The sequence below is a fragment of the Platalea leucorodia genome, assembly GCF_965183815.1.
Source record: "Platalea leucorodia genome assembly, chromosome: 1".
Lineage (NCBI taxonomy): Eukaryota > Metazoa > Chordata > Aves > Pelecaniformes > Threskiornithidae > Platalea > Platalea leucorodia.
The window spans coordinates 127,839,074-127,859,821 of NC_138823.1; the positions used below are offsets into that span (position 1 = coordinate 127,839,074).

The 20,748-nt window shown below is 37.6% G+C and overlaps 1 protein-coding gene across 3 annotated transcripts; it reads right to left on the reverse strand.

Annotated features, from left to right (window-relative positions):
* Nucleotides 1–53: 53 nt before the first annotated feature.
* Nucleotides 54–18,179, reverse strand: RAB5A (RAB5A, member RAS oncogene family). Of its 3 annotated transcripts, none has more exons than XM_082304777.1 (7): nucleotides 17,916–18,179; nucleotides 11,513–11,763; nucleotides 7,592–7,743; nucleotides 6,498–6,620; nucleotides 5,124–5,201; nucleotides 4,652–4,745; nucleotides 54–1,661 (listed from the first exon to the last, which is right to left on the reverse strand). In XM_082304777.1, exons 2-7 carry the CDS (start codon nucleotides 11,673–11,675, stop codon nucleotides 1,546–1,548), a joined length of 726 nt encoding a protein of 241 aa, XP_082160903.1. In that variant the 5' UTR covers nucleotides 11,676–11,763; nucleotides 17,916–18,179; the 3' UTR covers nucleotides 54–1,545. The 3 variants fall into 3 exon arrangements, with proteins under 3 accessions (XP_082160903.1, XP_082160904.1, XP_082160905.1); XM_082304778.1 differs by lacking the exon at nucleotides 17,916–18,179 and adding an exon at nucleotides 15,104–15,309; XM_082304779.1 differs by lacking the exon at nucleotides 5,124–5,201 and having other exon boundaries at nucleotides 17,916–18,159.
* Nucleotides 18,180–20,748: the final 2,569 nt, after the last annotated feature.

A 20,748-nucleotide genomic window follows, 5' to 3' on the forward strand; every position in this document is an offset into this window, starting at 1 on the left:
TGCCACAGTACATACAGCACAAGCTTATAATTAGCTGTGTCATGAATTTACTTGTAATCATCTTAAATGCTGATACGTATAGTAAATCAGACACCTTGCCTGAAACTGTGCAAATGCAATAAAACCTTCTGAAACTGTCAATAAGAAACAGTAATCAAAAAAAAATTTTTTTTAAACCACTTTATTCAAACCTGAGCACCTCAATATAAAACTAAACACTGGCGAACTGTCATTTTCCTTGCTAAACCCAGATTACTGCAAATTTAAAATCTGCACAAGTAAGTTTCTGCTATCAGTTCAACATTTAAATAGGCTAATTCATCTCTTCTGACACACTTGGTAGATTTCATATAATGAAAATAACTAAAAGAATTAGTGCAATATACTGGACAGATCAAAATAAAATGTACTTTGGAAAACAAAGTTGCAAAGTTCATTACTGACAGACAGCAGTACTTATGTTACAGATACAGGAGCATCATTTATTACTGTTCTAGCCATAAAGGAAGAACTTAGAACCCCCTTTGATTAGAGAGGAAAAAAGTTAGCTTTAAGTAACTGTACATTCTGTATACCTCTAAGCAACTCTTAAATATTACAGAAAGTATTAAACAAATGTAGACTACAATGCAGAGTACCTATTTACAGTACATTAATATCCAAATTTAAAATTAAGTTGGGTGTACATAATCATTAGTGCACTATTTTTTTTCCATAGGGGAAAAACAAACTGTAATGGCCAGCAATGATCAAAAACAAGAAAGAAGTCACAGACACTGAGTTTGTTGTGGTTTTACTTGAAGAGCTCTTACAGTTTGTAGAGGAAAAAAGAAATCCTAAGCCATAAAGTTGAATTTACTGGTCTGTACCCTCTGAACAGATTAGAAATGAAGTTAAACTTGATATCACTAATTCCTTTAGATAACTAACTGGGTTGATATAATTTACATACAGTGTACCAACTAAAACTCCACTTTCCTCCAAGCATAGGGTTCTTAAAATTCTTAATGCAAGTATTATTTGTAATTAAATTATTAAACTATGGAATGTATAGCTAAACAGTAGATACCTGCAGAAACAACTGGTTGCATCAATACTGTGAATAAGTTTAAGTAACTTTTACACTCTGTTTCTAGAAAGGTTTTAAAGCGCAATTGAGAATTATGAAAAGTCCCAATTCTATTTATTATAACAGTAATCAGTATTGAGGCTACAGGAACTGGCCAATTAGGTCCACAGAAAGTAGTTCTTCTACACCCCTAATGGTAAGTGATTTTTAAAACCTTTCAACTGAAGGAAGTTTATTCCGCTTCCATCTCTCCTCTATTGCTGAAACATTACAGCCAGTGGTGGATACATGCATGTTAAAACTTTAGGTCAAAAAAAAAAGAAAAAAAGACACCTCTGTATCATGAACTTGACTATTATCGTAAGTCTCTTCGCTGTTTGGAAGCTGTACTGGGCCAGGTTAAGCACTCCAATCCCATGGTTATTAACAGTTAGGAAGCAGAAGAATATTCAGAACAGTTTAAAGCAATTGACGTTTTAGTTACTACAACATTGACTCTTGGGTGGTTGCGTGGGTTCAGTAAGGTCTACTCCTCTTCCTCTGGCAGAGTTGGCTCCTGCATTCTGTGGTTCATTCTTGGGCAATTTTTTTGCTATAAAATCAACAAGAAATAAGAGTTAAAACTGAGATTGTACCAAGATTAAATCACCTGAATACACAAGCAGCCGACGCTATTACTCTATAAGCATATCAATATAATCACTATAAAATCTGATTTGATTCAGTGCATTGGTAATAAAAGAAGTTAAGACACTTAACTTCTTAATGATTAACCACCTTATCTATGATTTTCAAGAGTGAAACGCATTAGTAACTTGAGCAGTAAAATGTATCTGCCAGGTATGCTATGCCCGTAAATGACAGCTCTTGTGGGAAGCCACCTACACAGAACAGGCTTTAAGATTAGGATGTTAGTCCTAAAAGATACAGAAAGATTGAAAAGGCACAGAACATGGACAGAAATGGGTCAAACTACTGCCCAGCTATCTAGCCAGAGTAAGTATTTGCATACAACATATAAAATGGCCCTCAGCACTAGATCAAGTCTCTCCTCTTTCTTTCAAGTTCTCTTCTCTCCAGCTCTTATGAGTCAATTGACTGTGATAATTTCTTTGTTGTCCTTGTAGCTCCAGGGTACCTCTGCAGTCCTGACATGGAAAATAAGGGTGACAAATGTTACCCTTCTGAGCAGTAGCTCCTCCTAGCTTTCTCTCCATCAGAAAATTGCTAAGTTCTACATAAAAGGACTTCCATGAGGCTGTCTTGCCCATGTTACCAGGACCCAACAACCATCCCTGTTCTACTGTTTGGCTGCATGCTTTGAGTCCAAAGTAATTACTTTGGCCATCTTCTTAAAGAACAACGTTTCCTAAAAGGAATGAAATGCAAGTATCACAGCCAGAAAATCAGCAGAGTACACATCAACAAGATGTGTTGTGGTGCTAGATAATCTCAGGGTGCTAGGTAATCTCATCTAGGCTCCCTTTCCCACAAAAGGGTGGCCCAGATGATCTTTTGGGGTCCCTTCCAGCTTGGGCTGTTCTACAATTCCGTGGCAGAACCCAAGAGTTCACATGGTACTAAGCTGCTGAGACAGTACAAAGGGACAAAGCACCAGCAGAAAAATGCCTTCGGAGCACTGTTGTTTTGGATTCTAGATATATTCTAGAACTATACATTAACATGATTTTTTTTGTACTGTAAGTTCTGAATGAACTCTAAAGCAGTCAATTTACAAGCAGCTGTAGCTTGCACCCCTCAATTATCTCCACGTTCTCATTTTTCATTTTCTCCCATTTTTGAAGATCATATTCACACAGGGTCCTGAGAACCGCACCCATGTTGTGCAAAAGGCCATTCCAAGTTCCATGCAATACTTATAACCTCGTCAAGATTTCCTTTCAGGACCCATTGCTGCTGAGATCTTATTCTCATGCACTGACAAAGCTGAATTTCACCCATCGATGTGAAAGAATACTCACAGGGACAACAAACCTTGCAGACCAAACACCCAGGTACTAACTGGGCATTGTTTTCTCAAATTTATTTTGTATACTTCATTAAAATATGGAGAGGTAAGAATTATTGTTGATACAACAAATTACAAAAAAAACCCCCAGATTTTGGGGATTAATTTTTTTTAAACAAGATGCAAACTATACCTTTAAACAAATTAATTTTAAAATTTCACCAGAACAGTGTAATTGAGCATTTCTTTATCATTAAATGCAGGCCTATCTTGAGTATTTTTAAGAAAAATACACTTTCCACTCATACAGTTGTATGGGTTTTTTTCCTCCCAAGTATTTATAGTTAATATAAAGCAAGTACTTGTTATAAAGTGTTGCTATAGTGATAATTTAATTTGCATCTGCTGGAAGTTTGAACCACATCACAAATTGTCTTCTGCTTTACTGACTTGGAAAGCAGAAGACAAGAGCTCTTTAGAAACGTTTAATTTTGATAGCAATGCTGTTTTTCACAAAGAGAAGTGGGATAGAAAGGTCACTGTAGTACAAAATACAAAACAGATTTAATAAGGTTATTTGACACTATACATTACTATTCCCCAGTACCAGAGCCACTACTGTGATTAAGGCAATTACTAAACAGGTTGGTGACCAACCTAAAAATGGATGCTTTCTTTCTCCTCCAAAATTTTATTAACGATGAAATACAATTTTGTGTCTATCAATGGAATTCACAAAATTCCTTAGTAATTTATACTTACTATTACATGTTAGCATCTTTACAGAAATGCCTAAGACCACGTCAGGGCTAAAAATACATTAGTAAATTTACTTTTCACATGAAGTGTCCTTTACTTATACTTGGACATTGAATTTAAGCACACATTGTCATCTTTGGCACAACTTTTGGATTTCAGATAGTTGCATTCGGAATTCAAACCAAATTTTAACACAAAAGAGTATTTAGCAAATATTTTGTTTAGACTAAAATGAATACTTTTTTTTAAGCAAGTCCATTATCATTCTCCAATTTTGAAGTGTTTCCAGCTTCAATTACCGCTGTCTCATAAAAGGTACATTATTCCAGGTTCTGCACCTAGCCAAGGCAGTGTGGAATCTACTGCAAACAACATACCATCAAAAGACATACATTTATACACCTTCACTTACATTCTTACGCTAATTTGATTAACAAATGCCAAGTACATCTTACAATTAAGAAAACCTGTGTAAAGCTTTTTATGGTTACCTATAGCATGGGAAAGGTTTTTTTTTTTATATAACAACTAAAGCTTAATTTTGCTTGAACTTGAAGCAGCACAAGTTTTCATCATGGAATCACGGAACTTGCTGACAGAATTCAGAAGTAACCTAGTTTAGCTATTCCAAGTTAATACAAGCGTTTTGGTGCTTGACAGAAGACCTGTGCAATTGTGCTTCAAGTAAGTTTATCTGACTTCTGAACATCAAAAAGGATCTGAAAGGGCCAAAGGAAACTTCAGTGCCAGAAATAATTTAGGTGAAAAACAAAGATCTTGGGTTAGGAAGATTGTGATGGTATGTATCTCATGAAAACAATTCCCTTAAATTCTCAGTTTGTTCATAAACTCACCAATTGCCATGAATATTTCATTTACGTTCATAGATGTTTTGGCAGACGTCTCCATGAACAATAAGCTGTTGTCATCTGCATAAGCCTGTGCTTCCTGAAAGTTAAAATAAGAACACAGTATTTGATTTAAAAAAAAAAAAAATCACACAATCATTACATGTTGTACTTTTATTGCTACTAAGGAACAATTTCTATACCATTTTGAAAGAAAGAGTTTGTTGAAACACTCATGCGACAATGTGCTATTCATCAGCTATGAAGAAGTTACAATTCCATCAAGCAGTTAAACATTTAGAAATGCAACCTTAAAAACTCATCTTAAAAATATCCAGATGGAAAAATCGCAGGCAAAACTAAATAATAAATAAAAATATTTATTAAAAAGACAAGCCTGATCCAGAACACTAGCTGTGATAGCAAGATTGAGTAAGCTCCAGGAAGTGCCATCAAAGGTCAGAAAGTGTATTATTACCCTGCAAAGAAGGCAGTGTATGAAGTATTTTGAATCTTTCAACCATTGAGGCAGATGGATCGGAAGAGTTTCATTATCCTGACAGAAATTCACAATTATAAAACAAATAGGCAGTATTAAATATCTTGCCACATTATCTCCCTTTTCAGTCTGAATTTTAATCTGAAATATACTGTTTCTAAAAAGTTTCCTATTTTTGTCACTTCCTGTTAGCCCATTCAGCCAAGAATCCCCAGCTTCATATTGATTATGTAACTGCCTTTGCATTCAGTAGGAAATCTGCAAAAAGCCAAACTATAGAATATCAATGATGAAAAAAATAAATCTACAGCATTCTATATTCAAGTGACATCTGCTAAGATCTAGGTAACTATATCTGAAATAACACATTAACAAATACCTAGAAATCTAAAATGTGCTTTGCAATGAGAAAGAATTGTCAAGATTGCAAGAAGCCCATAAATCCACATTAACAAAAAAATCAAACATTTGAAAAATAATAAGATTGTAATTGTACAAAAAATAGTAAAAGGTAGTTCTACTTTGGTAATTACATGTGATTAAATTTGACAGCACACATGTATGAAATTTTTGTGAAATACCACAATTTTTCACAAAACACAAAGGTCTTCTGTCACACAGCTTTATGTTACAATTGAGGTGGAAGTATAAAAATTAGAAAAATACAGATTAAAACTGTAAGAGAATTAATGACTAATAAATATGATCTTAATTCAAATTCAATCAATCATGAATGGACCAGAACCACCTGCAGTAAGCTTTGTTTGCTTTGGAAGCTATTTTCTGATGACTTGGTTAAACTTTCTGGAAGATAAAATATGGCAGTGAGAGCACAGATATATCCACTAAACCAAAAAGAATGCCATGAAAAGCACAATTAAAACTTGAACACTGCTTCAACAGTATAGTCTAAGCAAGTTAAGCACATCAGTCAGCTTTGTATCACATAATAATCAAAATTCTCCTGCTGACTAGTCAGAGAGAATTGTTTGCACTGAGAGTTACTGCTGTCTCATCCACTGAACCTCTAGTTACTGGTAATTTCAGGTAGAACACAGGAAGAGGTCGCATCAAAGAACAGAAATTCATTTAGCCTTAAAGATAAGCAAATAAATTAGCTATTCCTCAAAGTCAAACTTAATTATTCAAAAAAGTCTATTGCTACATATCACTTGTAGAGAAATAGACTTTTCAGTAGCATGTATAATTTAATTAGTCTCGGTTGACATTTATATTTAACAGCATGACCTCTATAACAACTGGCTATGCTATATGCATATAAGCTCCTTGTAGGTTTATTTACTTTCTATTCCAACAAAACACTATTTCTATAAACAGAAGTTACATACATACCTGGAAATCCACAGCTCTCTTGTTAGCTAGATCAGCTTTGTTTCCTGCTAAAGCTATTACAATGTTAGGACTTGCTTGTCGCTGAAGTTCTTTGACCCAATTTTTCGCTCTGGCAAAGGACTCCTGTTAATGATTGCAAAATGATGCAACTGAGTTTTATCACCTCTTTGTACTCACCTATTATCCCAATCTCTGTTATCTATACTTCAAGCAAAAGGCCAACGCAAGGCTGCTACCTTTGTCCAAAGGCACACTCCAACTTGCCAACTGAGCTTTTAAAATGAAACATTCCTACCTTAGTTCTCAAATGTGCTTAGTTGGGATAATGCTGAAAAAGTAAGTAAAGATAGGAAGATCTTTATGTAAACAGAGTAAGGAAAGAAGTGGTTAAGAGAGAAAACGGGAATTTTAATTTCTCCTCTAGAAGAATCAAGTTTATGACCAGCCATATTGAAAGGGTCTCAAAACACTTTCTCATTACTGAGCACTGTTCATTATGGTATAGGGTTTCTGGAAGTCTCATTTTACCAAAAACAAGTGAAGCTTATCTGATCTAAGTTCAAATAAAAAGAAATTAAATAACCTTAGGTTTTGGTCTCAATGGCTTGTGCTACCTTCCCAATCCTTACCTGTAACTTGCAATAATACAATATTAAAAGAATGTCTTTCACTATCAGAAATAAACTGCCACCAGCAATGTGGTGAGAGTAACAGCTCAATTCTGGTGAACTGATTTAAAGGTGGGTTTGAAACACTTCTACAACAGCATTTGCTTTCTTTCTCTCTCTTTTTTTTAAAATATAATAAAAAAACCCCCTAGAAACGGTCTTTTGGCAATAAAAGTTTATAGACACAATTTAACATTACATAGTCCAATATGAAATGAGCAACCTGATCTAGTGAAAGATGGCCCTGCTCATGGCAGGGGGGTTTGGACTAGATGACCTTTAAAGGTCCCTTCCAACCCAAACCATTCTATGGTTCTATGAAATGATGAGTTGTTTCACACAAGTCAGTGAGAAAAAGTAAGTAAAAATTGATGCAAGACTGCTAACTTCCGAATTCCCCTTGTGTCTCCCTAATATAGTACTTACCTCATTTGTAATGTCGTATACCACTATAGCTGCTTGCGCTCCTCTGTAGTACATGGGTGCTAAACTGTGGTACCGCTCTTGCCCAGCTGTATCCCAAATTTCAAATTTTACCGTTGTATCATCGAGACATACAGTCTGGGTTAGAAAAGCAGCTACAAAAGAGACAGAGGTGCTGAAACCAGAAGTCTGCTTAGATCTCTACATTCATATAAAATAATGTTCACAGAGATGCAAATATGATTTCCTTAAACAATTCAAGACTATTATTAAAATATAGCAGGTTTGAAGAAAGCATTAGCTGATAGACCATAACTCTGATCAACACAGAACCGTTATTTAAACAACCAGTCTTTCCTCACATTAAAGGCATAAGAAATTGGACAGAACTCTCTTTTTTTTGTAGTAGTAATAGTAGTGAATCTGAGTAACCACAAGTCTTCTCTTAAGCCTTCTAGATACATTTCATCCTGCTTCAACAGATTATACAGAGTACCAGTAACAGCATCCCATCATGCTATAATCCAACAGTTCAGATATTTACAGTTCTACATATTTACATTACTCAAATAGTATCTTAAAGCCTTGATTTTTCAGCTCCTGACAACTCCACCTTAGCTAACGGGGATGGAAGAAAGAACCACTTCTGAGAAGTTCTTGTTCTTAAAGCAGCCATATTTTTGACTTTGCAAGTGATCTCAAGAATTAATTTCAGCATAATTTTGACAGCCTGCAGTTTCAGGGAAACTTGCATCCATTGCCACTACAGCTGAATGTGTTACCAAAAGTAATGGTCTTCTAATTACAGAAAAAAGTAACTAACTTACTCCAAGTCTTCAGTTACTCCTAGTAAAGGTTTTCCATTCAGAGTAAGGAAATATGGAGGTGAGTACCCACACAATATAGAAACACATATTACAAAACTAAGCTAGAATTTGAAGAATTTCTTGGGGAAAAAAACCAACAACACTGAAAAGCAAGACTTCCTTCTACTCGGTTCTCTAACACTTTTGAGTTTTAACTAAGCCATCTGTTCTACCTTAGCTTTTCAAGTTTAAAAGTAAGCACAAAACTATTACAGTGGTCTCACAAGCCATCTTGATCACCTGCTTTATAGTCACATTGTTTACCCAGTTACAGTACCTACACAGCAGGAAATGCAACAATTCCAAGAATTTAGATGAAAGTTTGAGCAAACCAGCATAAATGCTTGGAGTTGTTTTTCCAGTCATGACAGACATTTAGTGAAATACTGTAGACTGGCTTGCCCTTGCTCCTTCCACAAACAAACAGCAACAACAAAAAAGTACTAAGACTTTCTGCTTGATGAAACTCTAAGGGAAGTCCCCTACTTGTCCGAACTAGGGACTCTTATCACTAAGCATACTTACACATTGTGGCCGATTTAAATGGAATGTCTGAAGAGGCACTGACCTGTAACCCTTGCATACCTGGGATATTACCCTGCCCCACATACTCCAAGACATTACAGCCTATGAATCATTCCAAAACTGCTTCAACTTTCAACTCTACTTATTACAGTAAACCAAAAGCAAGTCAATCTTGCTTTATAAAGGACACTGCAACTACCATACAGAAGCTGACTAATTAAGTGGTCAGGTGTTCCTGCTTCAGGGGTATTAGCATCCATCACAGATGAGCAGGCAGGTTGGAGAAGGTAAAGGCTTTGATGTTCAAATGTTAAATCACCATAAATCTCTCTAAATGTTAAATACCCAAGCACTGGTAAAACAGGCTCCTCTTGATAGCTCCCTGAGCAGCCCAGAACCAAAATAAAGAGAAAAAAAACATACATCCTGCATCAGACTAAGGGCTTCCTCCTCAGAACCAGCTCAGTATTATATTTCTCCAACATAGAGACAAGATGTTAAACAAGTTCTTACAAACATTATTCTCTTTAACAGAAGAATGTACCTACCCTCCATAAATGATGCAATGTACTCAGGAAGAGAATTAAAACAAGGGTTTTATTCTATGACATCCTCTTGTTTTTGTTGAAAGGAACATTTCAACCACAGTAAAATGCCAGTTAATTTCTGCAAACAAGGTAACTTTCTTCTATCTTGCAAGGCCATAGTAAATTGACAATTAATCAGCTGTGTTAATTATCTGAAAGCTTATCATCCTTAACAGCCATACTTTTGTCTTAAGCAACTAACAGGCATTGCTACACTAATCTGAAGTGGCGAAGTCTATCAAACACACCACCACCATCCAACATGTCTGCCTTTAACTGCACTCTCTTTCAGATGTTTTTATTCAGATTGACAATGCACATAAGCCTCTCTTTGTTAAAAGGCCCCTTTGTATACAAAGAAAATTATGCCTTAGGCAACTACAAGCTACAGAGTTAGACAGCTTTCTCTATAGAAAACTTTTTCTGAAACCCAACATTGCTACATTTAATATCTCTCAGCTGTGTTATATGGCATTTCCTTGTTTCTATCTTATATAGAAGAGGCACAAGTTAATACAGAGATTACACTAAACTCTATATATTTGAACTTGAACTTAAGCTCGTTTAACCTTTGTATGGATTTTAAACAGTGTAACAGGGTTTGCATTATCCCTAGTTCTACCCAGACAGTAAAACAAACAAACAAAAAAGTTATGCATTGGAGATTGCTGAAATTGAACAATGACTCTCACTTAATTTTAAGTGTTTCTTAAACTAAAAACCATATTGATATTGGGAAGTTAATTCACTAAAGATCTTTGAGAATGCTCTCCATATTACCACAGCTGTATGAGATAACACAGAAACCTTTCACACTAACACTTATCCTAAAGCCATTATAAAACTCAGAAAGCCAAAAGTGAGCATTAGTAAGACTTAGTAAGTAAAAAACTTAAAAAAAAAAAACTTAAAAAAAAACTTAAAAAAATTAAAAAAATTAAAAAACTTTAAAAAAAATTAGTAAGACTTAGTAAGTAAGAAAAAAAGTCGTTCTCCATTTATGCTAACAGATATACAAAATAAATACATAGAACAGCTAGAAATAGGGTAAAAAAAATGGTGCAATAAAATTCAGCTTGGGTGTATTCTTGTAAGCTTTGTAGTTTTTTTTACATTTCAACAACTGTTCACATGTAAAGACACATACAGACCACTGAAAGGGCTTCACATAAATATTACAATGAAACAGACCGATTCATGCAAGCAGCAACAGGGACTACTAGAGAATATTTATCTATCCATAAAATCTGTATTTTGTTTAAGTCTGTATGCCATTAGGTAGTTTTAGGATAAGTTTAAATTTCTTCAAGGAGGAGTACAGCTCAAAGCACAAACCACCTCAACATACAATATAACAGAAGAAATCTGCTGGGGGGGGTGTGGTGGGATAAAATCTGTTCACAGTTGAACAGATTTTTTTTTTTAATTCTAGTAGCCAGCACCTGTTTTGTTTGAAGTCACAAAATGTAAAAACGGAACATTAAATTCTGTGATTACTAACAAAGAAAGGTATATCCAGAAATATAGCAAGTTCTCCCAAATCAAAAGCAAAGCCAGGATGTATAAATGGCAACACAACATTTTTGGAAGATGCAGCACCCTGGTTTCATAAGTTCTTAATTCTTATTAAGCAGTTATTTCATGCATTAAGCATACAGCACAACTAAAATAGCCACACATCCACCCACAAAAAAAATGGAACATCAAGCCCAGTTTTCAACACTATGCAGTTCAAGCACACACTTGCTTTCTCCACCGGACGTTTGCTACAGCCTTCTGCTGACTGCCACTTTTAGCTTAGAAAGTTATAGTTCTCAAGAGACACGGGGCTCAGATTTGATCCTTGCTGCCAATGACCCATTCTAGAAGTACCACTACATTCGAGTTTGTCAAGGGCAAGGACAACAAACTCAACGTGAAACAAATTAACAGGATAATTTTCTCACCTCCAATCGTACTTTCTTGAAACTCATGAAACTGTCCTTTTACAAAACGAAGCACCAGACTTGATTTGCCAACTGCAGACTCTCCTAAAAGTACTAGTTTGAACTGGCAAATTTTATTTCCAGCATTTGGCCCATTGGGTCTTGTTGCTCCTCGATTAGCCATGCCCAAATTAAAAAGAAGTCCTTTGTTTCAAGCTCTTGAAAGCAAGTTCCAGGATTCAGATCTCAGTGGTGCTTCTGCCAGTAACAACCTGTTTATGAAAAGAGAGTGCATGGTATTAGATTTATAAACCAAGTAAGAAAAATCTAATTCACTAATATAACAGGGATTACATATAACTTGTCCTAATATTTACCGAAGTCAAGAGTCCAGAGTACAGCTACCATCACTGTTAAGATGTTAACTATAGACAAAATCTATGACAAATGATCCAGTTATCTTCAATACCTAGTCTTCCCATTAAAGGTTCAAATTAGGACATTAATATGCAATTATGTTTCTTCTTGCAAGACTTCAGTCTCTTATTTCTTAACATACCAAGATTGAAGCATAACACAACAGATTCAGACTTCCACATTATTGGTAAAAATATCAAATGACAAGAAACAATAATTTTTCCATAATTTTGCTACTGCTAAGCAATATTCTGAAGTCAGCACCACTAAAGGATGCTAAAAAAATTGAGCAAATTGGGAAAACTCAATCACCACATCAAGTTCTTTGGAAGTATACTTCATCAATTCACTTCTATCACGTGTATCAAAGGTAATTTCCTTACAGTACAGAAGATCTTGATGCGCAAATCATTAATACCTTCTCTAGTTAACAATTGCACTTTGAGAAGCAAAAATACAAAACCTTCCATATGTAGAAAAATGGATTGTCTTGGCCAGTAAGAATTCCAGATGACTTTGTGCAAGCTACTAGAGAACTATCATACAATGATAAATTGCTATTTCCAATACTAACACGTCCTAGCAGATCAATATTCACAACAGAGATCTTTGTTAAGCACAAGTATGAACAGTGTATTCCTTAGTCTACATACTCTTCTTTCAAACTCCTTAAACAAAACCCACAGTATTTATTCATACGGTCAGGGAAGACTAAATTTAGACTCTGCTGGTATCACTTCTGAGCCTAAAACTTATGCTTTTACACACTTAACAGTAGATTAAATCTTTTTGCAGGTAGGCATTGCTGTATTAGAGACTGGCATAATAATTTTCCATATTCTTATGCTTCCCAGTTCCTAAAACAAAATTCCACAGGAAATATACTTAAGTGATGGTCGCTCAGCTCTCAGTGAGAGAAACAGCTGCCTCTATTTCCGCTAAAAAATGAAAACAAAACCAAAAATCCCCAAAACACCAAACCAAAAACGAGCCTGTAACTTTGTCCTACTCCAGCTGATTATCTACTTGAATTGTGAACACTTTGTGGAGATACAGCTTTTCTAGCATCTAGGATGCAAGCAAATTAGTTTAGAGCACATTCTCCTAATGCAGAAAACGGCTTTAAGACATATGTTGCAAAAAGGTAAGCAAACTACTTTCAAATTACTTCTTGCTCTTTCTTCCTTATGGTAGAGCAACTACATTTTAAACCAAGCAGTAGTCTTTAGCCATCTTCCCATTTCAAACCAGTTAGCACATATATCAGGCACTTGAGCACTCCAGTTTGCTACACACCTAGCTCAGCCTTCATTCCCCTTCCTAACTCTCCCTTTTGTAAACTCCACACACAAGTCCTGAAGAATCTTCTTTTCTGGAAAGTGCTTCTAGTACTCTAGCAGAACCCCATCCTCCACTAAGACACTCTCTTACAAACTAATTTCTATGCAATAAATGAGAAAGAAATCTTAGCATTATTTATTCACTAACATAACAGTTGAAAAATTAGTGTTTTATTTCTCACTGTAAACAGAACTTGAATACAGGTCCTAGAAAAAAATATTTTCAACATCTTAAAGACACTCCTATTTGCTCATGTTGCTCCTTTTTCCATACCTCTCAAAATAATTTAGCTTCTTCCAGGTAGGATATTCCAATCCTGTATTCGTCCCTGCCTGTCCTGAGTTTGTGTCCTGTTTGACTATTATGATATTCTTAAATCAACAGATATTTTTTTTATTTTAGTTGCACACCATGATCTAATAACTATCAAGTTTTAGATCTATGTTCTTACAAACACGTGAAAGTGTACCACAGTGAAAAAATGTTTCTATGAAGCAAAAAAGCCCTTGCACATCCAACCACATTATTAAGTACCATGATAATTACATCCTAAAATTCTTACTCATTAATTTAACTTTAGTTGAATATTTTAGAATACAGGAATGGATCCAGTTGTTTTAAAAATACCAGACCTTTCATCCTTACAGCATAAAACAATTCATGCACAGCTGATGTGTTGGTTCTCAGGCAAGACACTTCCCCTCCCCTACACGTGCTGCTGAAATACGCTTCAGAAGTTGTGGAGCAATTTGGATAAAAATGGATCAGTGACAACAGTTAATCTCTCCCTAATTACACTACAAGAGAGAAAGCAAGGCATAGCCAAAATATAAGTGGCTCATAATACTGTTAACCATTTGTTTATCTTTTCATTTGCAAAAGTAATGAAGACAATTAAGTTATTTCTGTTTTAAAATGAAATACATCTGTTTGTCGTAGCATTCTAGTGTGCTTGGATAACTATGAAATAATTTTAAACCCTTTAATCTTAATTCATCCCATGTTTTTCTAGACTCTTCAGCATTAATAAAGATGTAAGGACTACATCCACTGACCATGCCAGTTAGTAGTTTTTGGAGCAAGTGACTTCTAGATGACACACAGCAAGGAAATCAACCCACTACACTGGTTACTTGCTATGACTACTTTTTTGCCTGCTGTTTCCCATATTGGGAGCAAAAGGAGAGATGATAGAAAACCAGGCAAGACTGATTTAACTCGCATAACATCTATTTGTTTCAACTGGCCATTTACAACTTTTAGTTATTCAGATTTATATCACTTACAAAACACTAATTACTACTCCTTGCAAAACTCCTTCAGAACCCAAAGCTGAAACGGGTTTTCAAGAAAAATACCTAATTCAATTTTTATGGATGCCCAAGCTACAGAAGCTGTAGTTATCAGAGAACTTCAAAGTTTACATCCTTATAACACCCCTCCCCCTTCACCAGAAATCATTCTAGACACTCAGATACCATGTACAAAAATAACCAGCTGCCAAGCTGACAGAGATCACACTACCTGACAGGAAGGCCATCAAGTCCCAGAAACATACTGCAAACATCACTCATTCAATAGCCACATCACTATATCTAATAACTTCATAATAAAACCTACTACAGTCATACCACTCACTTTTTAACAGCTCAGGATAAAAAAAAAGTGCAAGACTGAAAACGTGACAGAACACAACCAGATGATTTTGATATATTAAAAAAAGTCACTAACACCTTCTATAAGCGTCTATGGAAATCATCATCTTTTGAAGTTTCAGATAGTATTGAAACTGTTCAGCAAGTTCACAACATGCCAGCATACAAACACAAAAAATGAGGAAAATATTTTCTTAACCTGAAGAGAAGCAGTACGACAGTTTGACATAGCCATTACAGAAGGTTTTTGGCCTGTTCTTTTCACATTTGTGTGCTGAACATAGTGCCTCACAAGGATTTAAAAGTAGATTTCAATGCAGCAGACCCCATGCACGCTCCAAGCCTCAGGTCACATTCATTCTCCAGTTCCTTAAGTCATCTGTAAAATACCTGCCTTGAGAACTGTAAAAAAAGCACCACATGAGAGGAATACTACATTCAGTACCCTACACACACACACACTCTGCAAATTCAAGTCTTTTTTGATAAATCACTTTCAAGACAATTCTGAACACTTCAAGGGCTCATACCTATCTTTTACCCTTAGCTTTGGTGAAAATTTCCAGAAGACCCACTAACATACCTCCCATTTTTGTATGCTAAGCAAACTTTGTAATTAATATGTTTGGACATGTGAAGAAAGAAAACCCTCGATAAGACATTATCATTCATCTACACAAAAGCAAGTACACAACTTTTGACTTGAACCAAGTTCTTAAACTGATACATACAGAAGTTATCTAAGGGAATTATATAAAAATCTGCTGAGGAAAATACTATGAAAGTTTCTTAGATGGGTGGCTTCGTATGGATAGAAATGAGGGAGATTTTCTTACTTTTATGGCGTTTAATGCAAGAACTCTAGCACATATTAAAAAGCAAGGCCCATTTTGCAGTCTTGGGCACTACAAATACACAGATCCTTCTGGTAAGCAGGAGTTTTCACTCTTCTCATGAATATCCCCCAAATGCACAGCAGCTCCATACTGAAATGCCAGAACAACAAGGTTGGGAGCATATTATTAGGAAAGTACTCCAGTTAATCCTACCAAATAATTTACCAGATGCTGGGTATTCTCACCACTCTAGAAGAGAAATTTATATGCTGCTAGATAGTCTTTGTTAATGAGTTTTATTTATGAAAGAAGAGAGTCATAAGTATTTTAACGGATCACCACACAAATTTTATTATTTTTGAGTCTTGTGTACAAAATACCAACAGTCCTAGCCAATACCTACAAACTCGCAATTAAATGGCGTCATTCACAGTCATGTAAGCGTTCAGATCAGTGCCTATTTTAAACTACAAGAAAGCTAATACATAAGTATCAAAATAACACTAGTGACAAAAGCCAGCCTACTAAAGAGATTAAGACAGCTAACACTGTTCCTACAATGAATGCGATTAAGTGCATTATCAAATACAAAAACTACAACAAAAATTCATGATAAATTTAAAACTGGAACATTCCACCACTTTTATATTTCAGAGCAAATAACAGTGTTTCTTACTATGAACACACTTACTATTGTAGTAATTTCTAATAAACTTTTTCCCACTTTATGAACAGAGACAGATCACACAATGCTGAGGCTGCAACCATTATCTACTTCAAATTTGTTTATATTGGACTATGTTGAATGTTTTAAAAAGCAGTATCTGAAAAGTCTTATTTATTGTGCACTCCTACTAACCAAGTTTTTTGTTATTCCCTTCCAGGTTTGTCGGAATTAGTGTGGCATCTTACTGCAGCATTCAAGACAGTGATATGTACATCTATCAAAATGCTTGTCACATGTAAACCAGTTTATATTGAAACATAATGAGACAGTAAGTTAAACAAGGAAATTAACACAGTCACTGCAAAAAACCCATAGCCTTCCAATTAAAGATAATAACTATCTCATAAGCTCATATGAATGATGTATAGTACCAACTGTGTTCAGATAAACTGGTTTATCATACAGGAAATGTAAGTAATGATGACCGTACTATCATTGTCTCTAGCCACCTCACTTCAGCCAGCATCTACCTTTTTCCTGACATTTCCTATTACAGAGTAACAGTACACACACGTGATCTAACCTGCCTGCAACTCTGAAAAGTCACTACCAAACTGGAAAAAAAATCAAAGACACCAGGCTTTTTACTTGGTCTGAACCTTATATGAAAGAAGCTGATTAATTTCAGCTGCTTAATTAGCTGTTCAACCTCTCTTTTCCATCTCCACGGTCTGAAAGAAACATAAGGTAGAAAAAAAATATCATTGAAAATGCTGAGAGAATAACCTTTCACAGCCCTATTGTTTGGAACGTTTTGATAGCTCTTAAACAATTCAGCTCTCCTCTAAAACATAAGAGGGTATAGGTTCCTCCACCATATGCTAGCTTCCAGTTAAGTCTTATGTAGAGCACATCCAGCATACTAGGCCCGTCGCGATCCCCTGGATAGCGACGTGTTGTCGGAGTATTTTACTTCTCACCTTACTCACCGTCCCTCCTCCAGCCGCAAGTGAAAGGGAAAGCGAGGGACCCATCACCCAACCTCCCCTTCCACATCTCACAAGCAACTCGAAGGGAACAACCCTGCCCTTGCAGCTGACCCCAGGCAGCGGTAACTCACCGCAGGACAGCCCGCACGCAGGGAAGGCTCCCCGCTCTCCCCTTCTCGCCGTGGCCCCGGGCCCAGCCCCTCCAACCCCCGCCGCCGCCGCCACCACCAGCTCCCCTCCCCCGCGGCTCCCTTCCAGGCACAGGAATAAGGGGAAGTGGGAAAATCGGGGGCGCCATTTTGAGACGGGAAGGGAGAGACCAGCCTCTCCTCCCCGCAGGCCGGGCTGCCCACCTCGGCAGCCCGCACCACGGCCCAATGTTCCCGCAGGGCCCGGCGGCGGCGCCCGGGGAGGCGGCTGCCGGTAGGAGCCCGAACAACAGACGCCCCTCTCTCCACCCACCCCCCCGCCCGCCCGCCACCGGGCCCCCCCGCCCCGCCAGCCCCGCCGCCTCCTCACCTGGCCGGGCCGCGGCGGCCGCGCGCGGGGAAGGGGGAGGCGGGGGGGCCGGGCGGCGGCGCAGCGACGTCTGTCTGTCTGTCTGTCTGTCTGTTTCCGTCCGTCCGTCCGTCCCTCGGGGCTGGCGGGTAAGCCGGGGCAGAGTGAGTGGAGGAGGGGGAATAGGGGAGGCGGCTCCTCGGCGGGGCGCGGGAGAGGGGTGGGAGCGAGGGGCGGGGGCGCAGCCGTGCCTCACCCAGCCCGCCGCCGACTTCCGCCGCCGCCTCTGCCCCGACCAAAACACACACGCACGCACACGTACTTCCGCCGCCGCCACGTCACGGCCCGCACGCGGGTATGCACTTCCGGTTCGCCCGCCCGTCACGTGACTTCATTGCTTGCCCACCTTCCCCCCCCCACCTTGGTTTCCTCGTCCCCTCCTCCCCCTTCCCGCTCCCCGGCCGTTACCATGGCAACGCGGGGGGGGGGGGCTGGTACCCTCTCCGTACCCCTCAACACCTTCCGTGCCCGCCCTCTGAGGTGCCAGGGGTGGGAGCCGGGTGTCACACGGACAGAGGGGACCTGGTGTAACGCTTTCAACGAGCCGGTTTCCAAAGCTATTAGTCAAATGAGTTGAAAGAAGGAACTATACGGGAAAATCTGAATTACAACGGGGAGCGTACCTAACTTTTTAAAAATTGAACAACGCCTGATAAAGCCTGAGAGATAGGCTCGTTATTGGGGGAGTGCTAAAACTTAACAGGTCGCTAACGCAGAACAAGTCTTGGTGGCTTAGCAGGTGGATACAAACAATCTGACTTAATACATGCAAATATTAAATAACACACCTTACTCTAGAGGTTGCTGGACATACATAATTGATTCCTGTATCACTGGTGTATTTTGTGAAGCCTTTGTAATCCTGTTAGATATTCCATCACTGGAAATACCGAATCAAGATTTGATGTTGCTGTCTTCTCAAAATATGCTTTAGTTCAACCACATGTATTTAATTGAAACAAAAATGAAGTTAGGGAAAGCCTATGGCCAGTGTTATACTAGAGCTGAGGCTCAATTATGCCGTTCATTCATAAAATATATGACTGTAGTGTTAGTTGTCTGTCAATCCTCTTGCCAATGCAGATTTATCTTCTGTTGTTGCTGCTGCTGCTAGTTTAGAAGTATGCTGAGAACAGAAAGAAAGGTATAATCAGTCATGTCACAGCCTTTTTTTTTTTTAAAAAATCCTCTCCACTCCTTAGTGTTGCTTTAGAAATATCTCATTACTTGTAAAATATTATAGCCGATGGCCTATATTTGTTGAGGGAAATCAACAAATCTCATATCTGTCTGCTTTTGTGTTTTTCTTTGTCTTTGACTTTTTTCCCTTCCCTAGTATGGACACATCAATACCTTAAAAATTACTGAAGTGCATGGAATAAAACCAGACTGTTCTTTTTCTTTTCCTCTTCTTCAATTCTTCTTTTCCATGTACTTTTCCATTGTTAGCAGATTGGTCTCAGAATAATAATTTCACCATTTTGCTTTACTAAGTAAAAGTTAATCACTTACAAAAATGCTTTTTTTAAGGCCAATATGTACCTTAAACAAAGTGAAAAAGGCTTTACATTCACCAGTGATGTAGAATGCCAGACTAGCTCCAGCGAAACGTGTTTGAAAGTACGCAAGTTTTCTGAGCTGTGAGTTTGCTGAAGCTTACAGTAAAGACTGCCTTTTAGAATATTTGTGAGAGTTGCCCTTTAAATCAGGTAATCCTGCCCTAACACACTGCTTATTTGCCATAACCCTCTGGCTGGTTTCAGTATGTTCAACCAGACTGCAGGATTTGATGAGCAAAACATCAGAATCCTGATAAACAGATGTTTTTTATTATACATGTTAAGAGCATACATCCAAGCACAGCGTAATAGTAGAGTATTTTTTATATAGGTGAAAGAGATGTATTCTTCTCTAACTTTTTACTAGCCAGTTTTCTCTACAGTATCCACCCGGCTATAGTAATTTATGATAGAAGCAGCTACTGCAGTTAAAAATGTGTTCCTGCTTTCTCCGGCACCTGGATGCATCTCTCGTGGAAAGCAGCCAGTGAGGCATTTCCCTCTTCCACCGAGAGGCTAGCAAATCAGAGCATTTCTAAGAGCAGGTTTTTGGTCTGAGGGGGTTTAGGGTCTGCTTCCAAGAGATGTGTGGGAAGATAGCTAAGAGAAGCATGTATATTGTTAGTAGGTTTCAAATTGATTCATAGGGACCTGCATCTCTGCTGAAAAAAGCAGAGGGGCAAAACAGAGAAGGCTGAGGACTTCTGCTCTACTTGTTTCTGCAATAGGCATTCTTTTTACAGTGCCAGGTCCTATTTTTCTGCCTTTGACACAACCCATTCCATCAGGGTTGACTGGATTCTTTCAATTAGTAAGTGTGGCCACCTACTGGGGAAAAAAACAATGTAAAAAATAAAACAAATTGCAAAGTACAAAAATGGTAATACCTTGAGCACAGGTAGATAGCCAGCTAGAAATACAACAAACACAAGAATAAAAATTCAAGTCCCAATTTCCTGTGCCATACCATTACCATATAATTTTTTTGATGCTATACTTTGCTCTTCCTCTGTATAAATACTTTGCTCTTCTGACAGCTTTATCCGTACCAAGTTACTCCTCTCAATCAGATCAAATTCATCCCTGATTTCTAACACCTGCAGTTGTGTTCAAATCACAGTTTAGCCTTTACTAGATAGAAATTGCACCTGACAGAAGAACAGATCACAAGGCAAGACGTAACCGATTGTTTTATTTTGTTTATTAAACTAACAACAATTATTGCTTTATTTGGC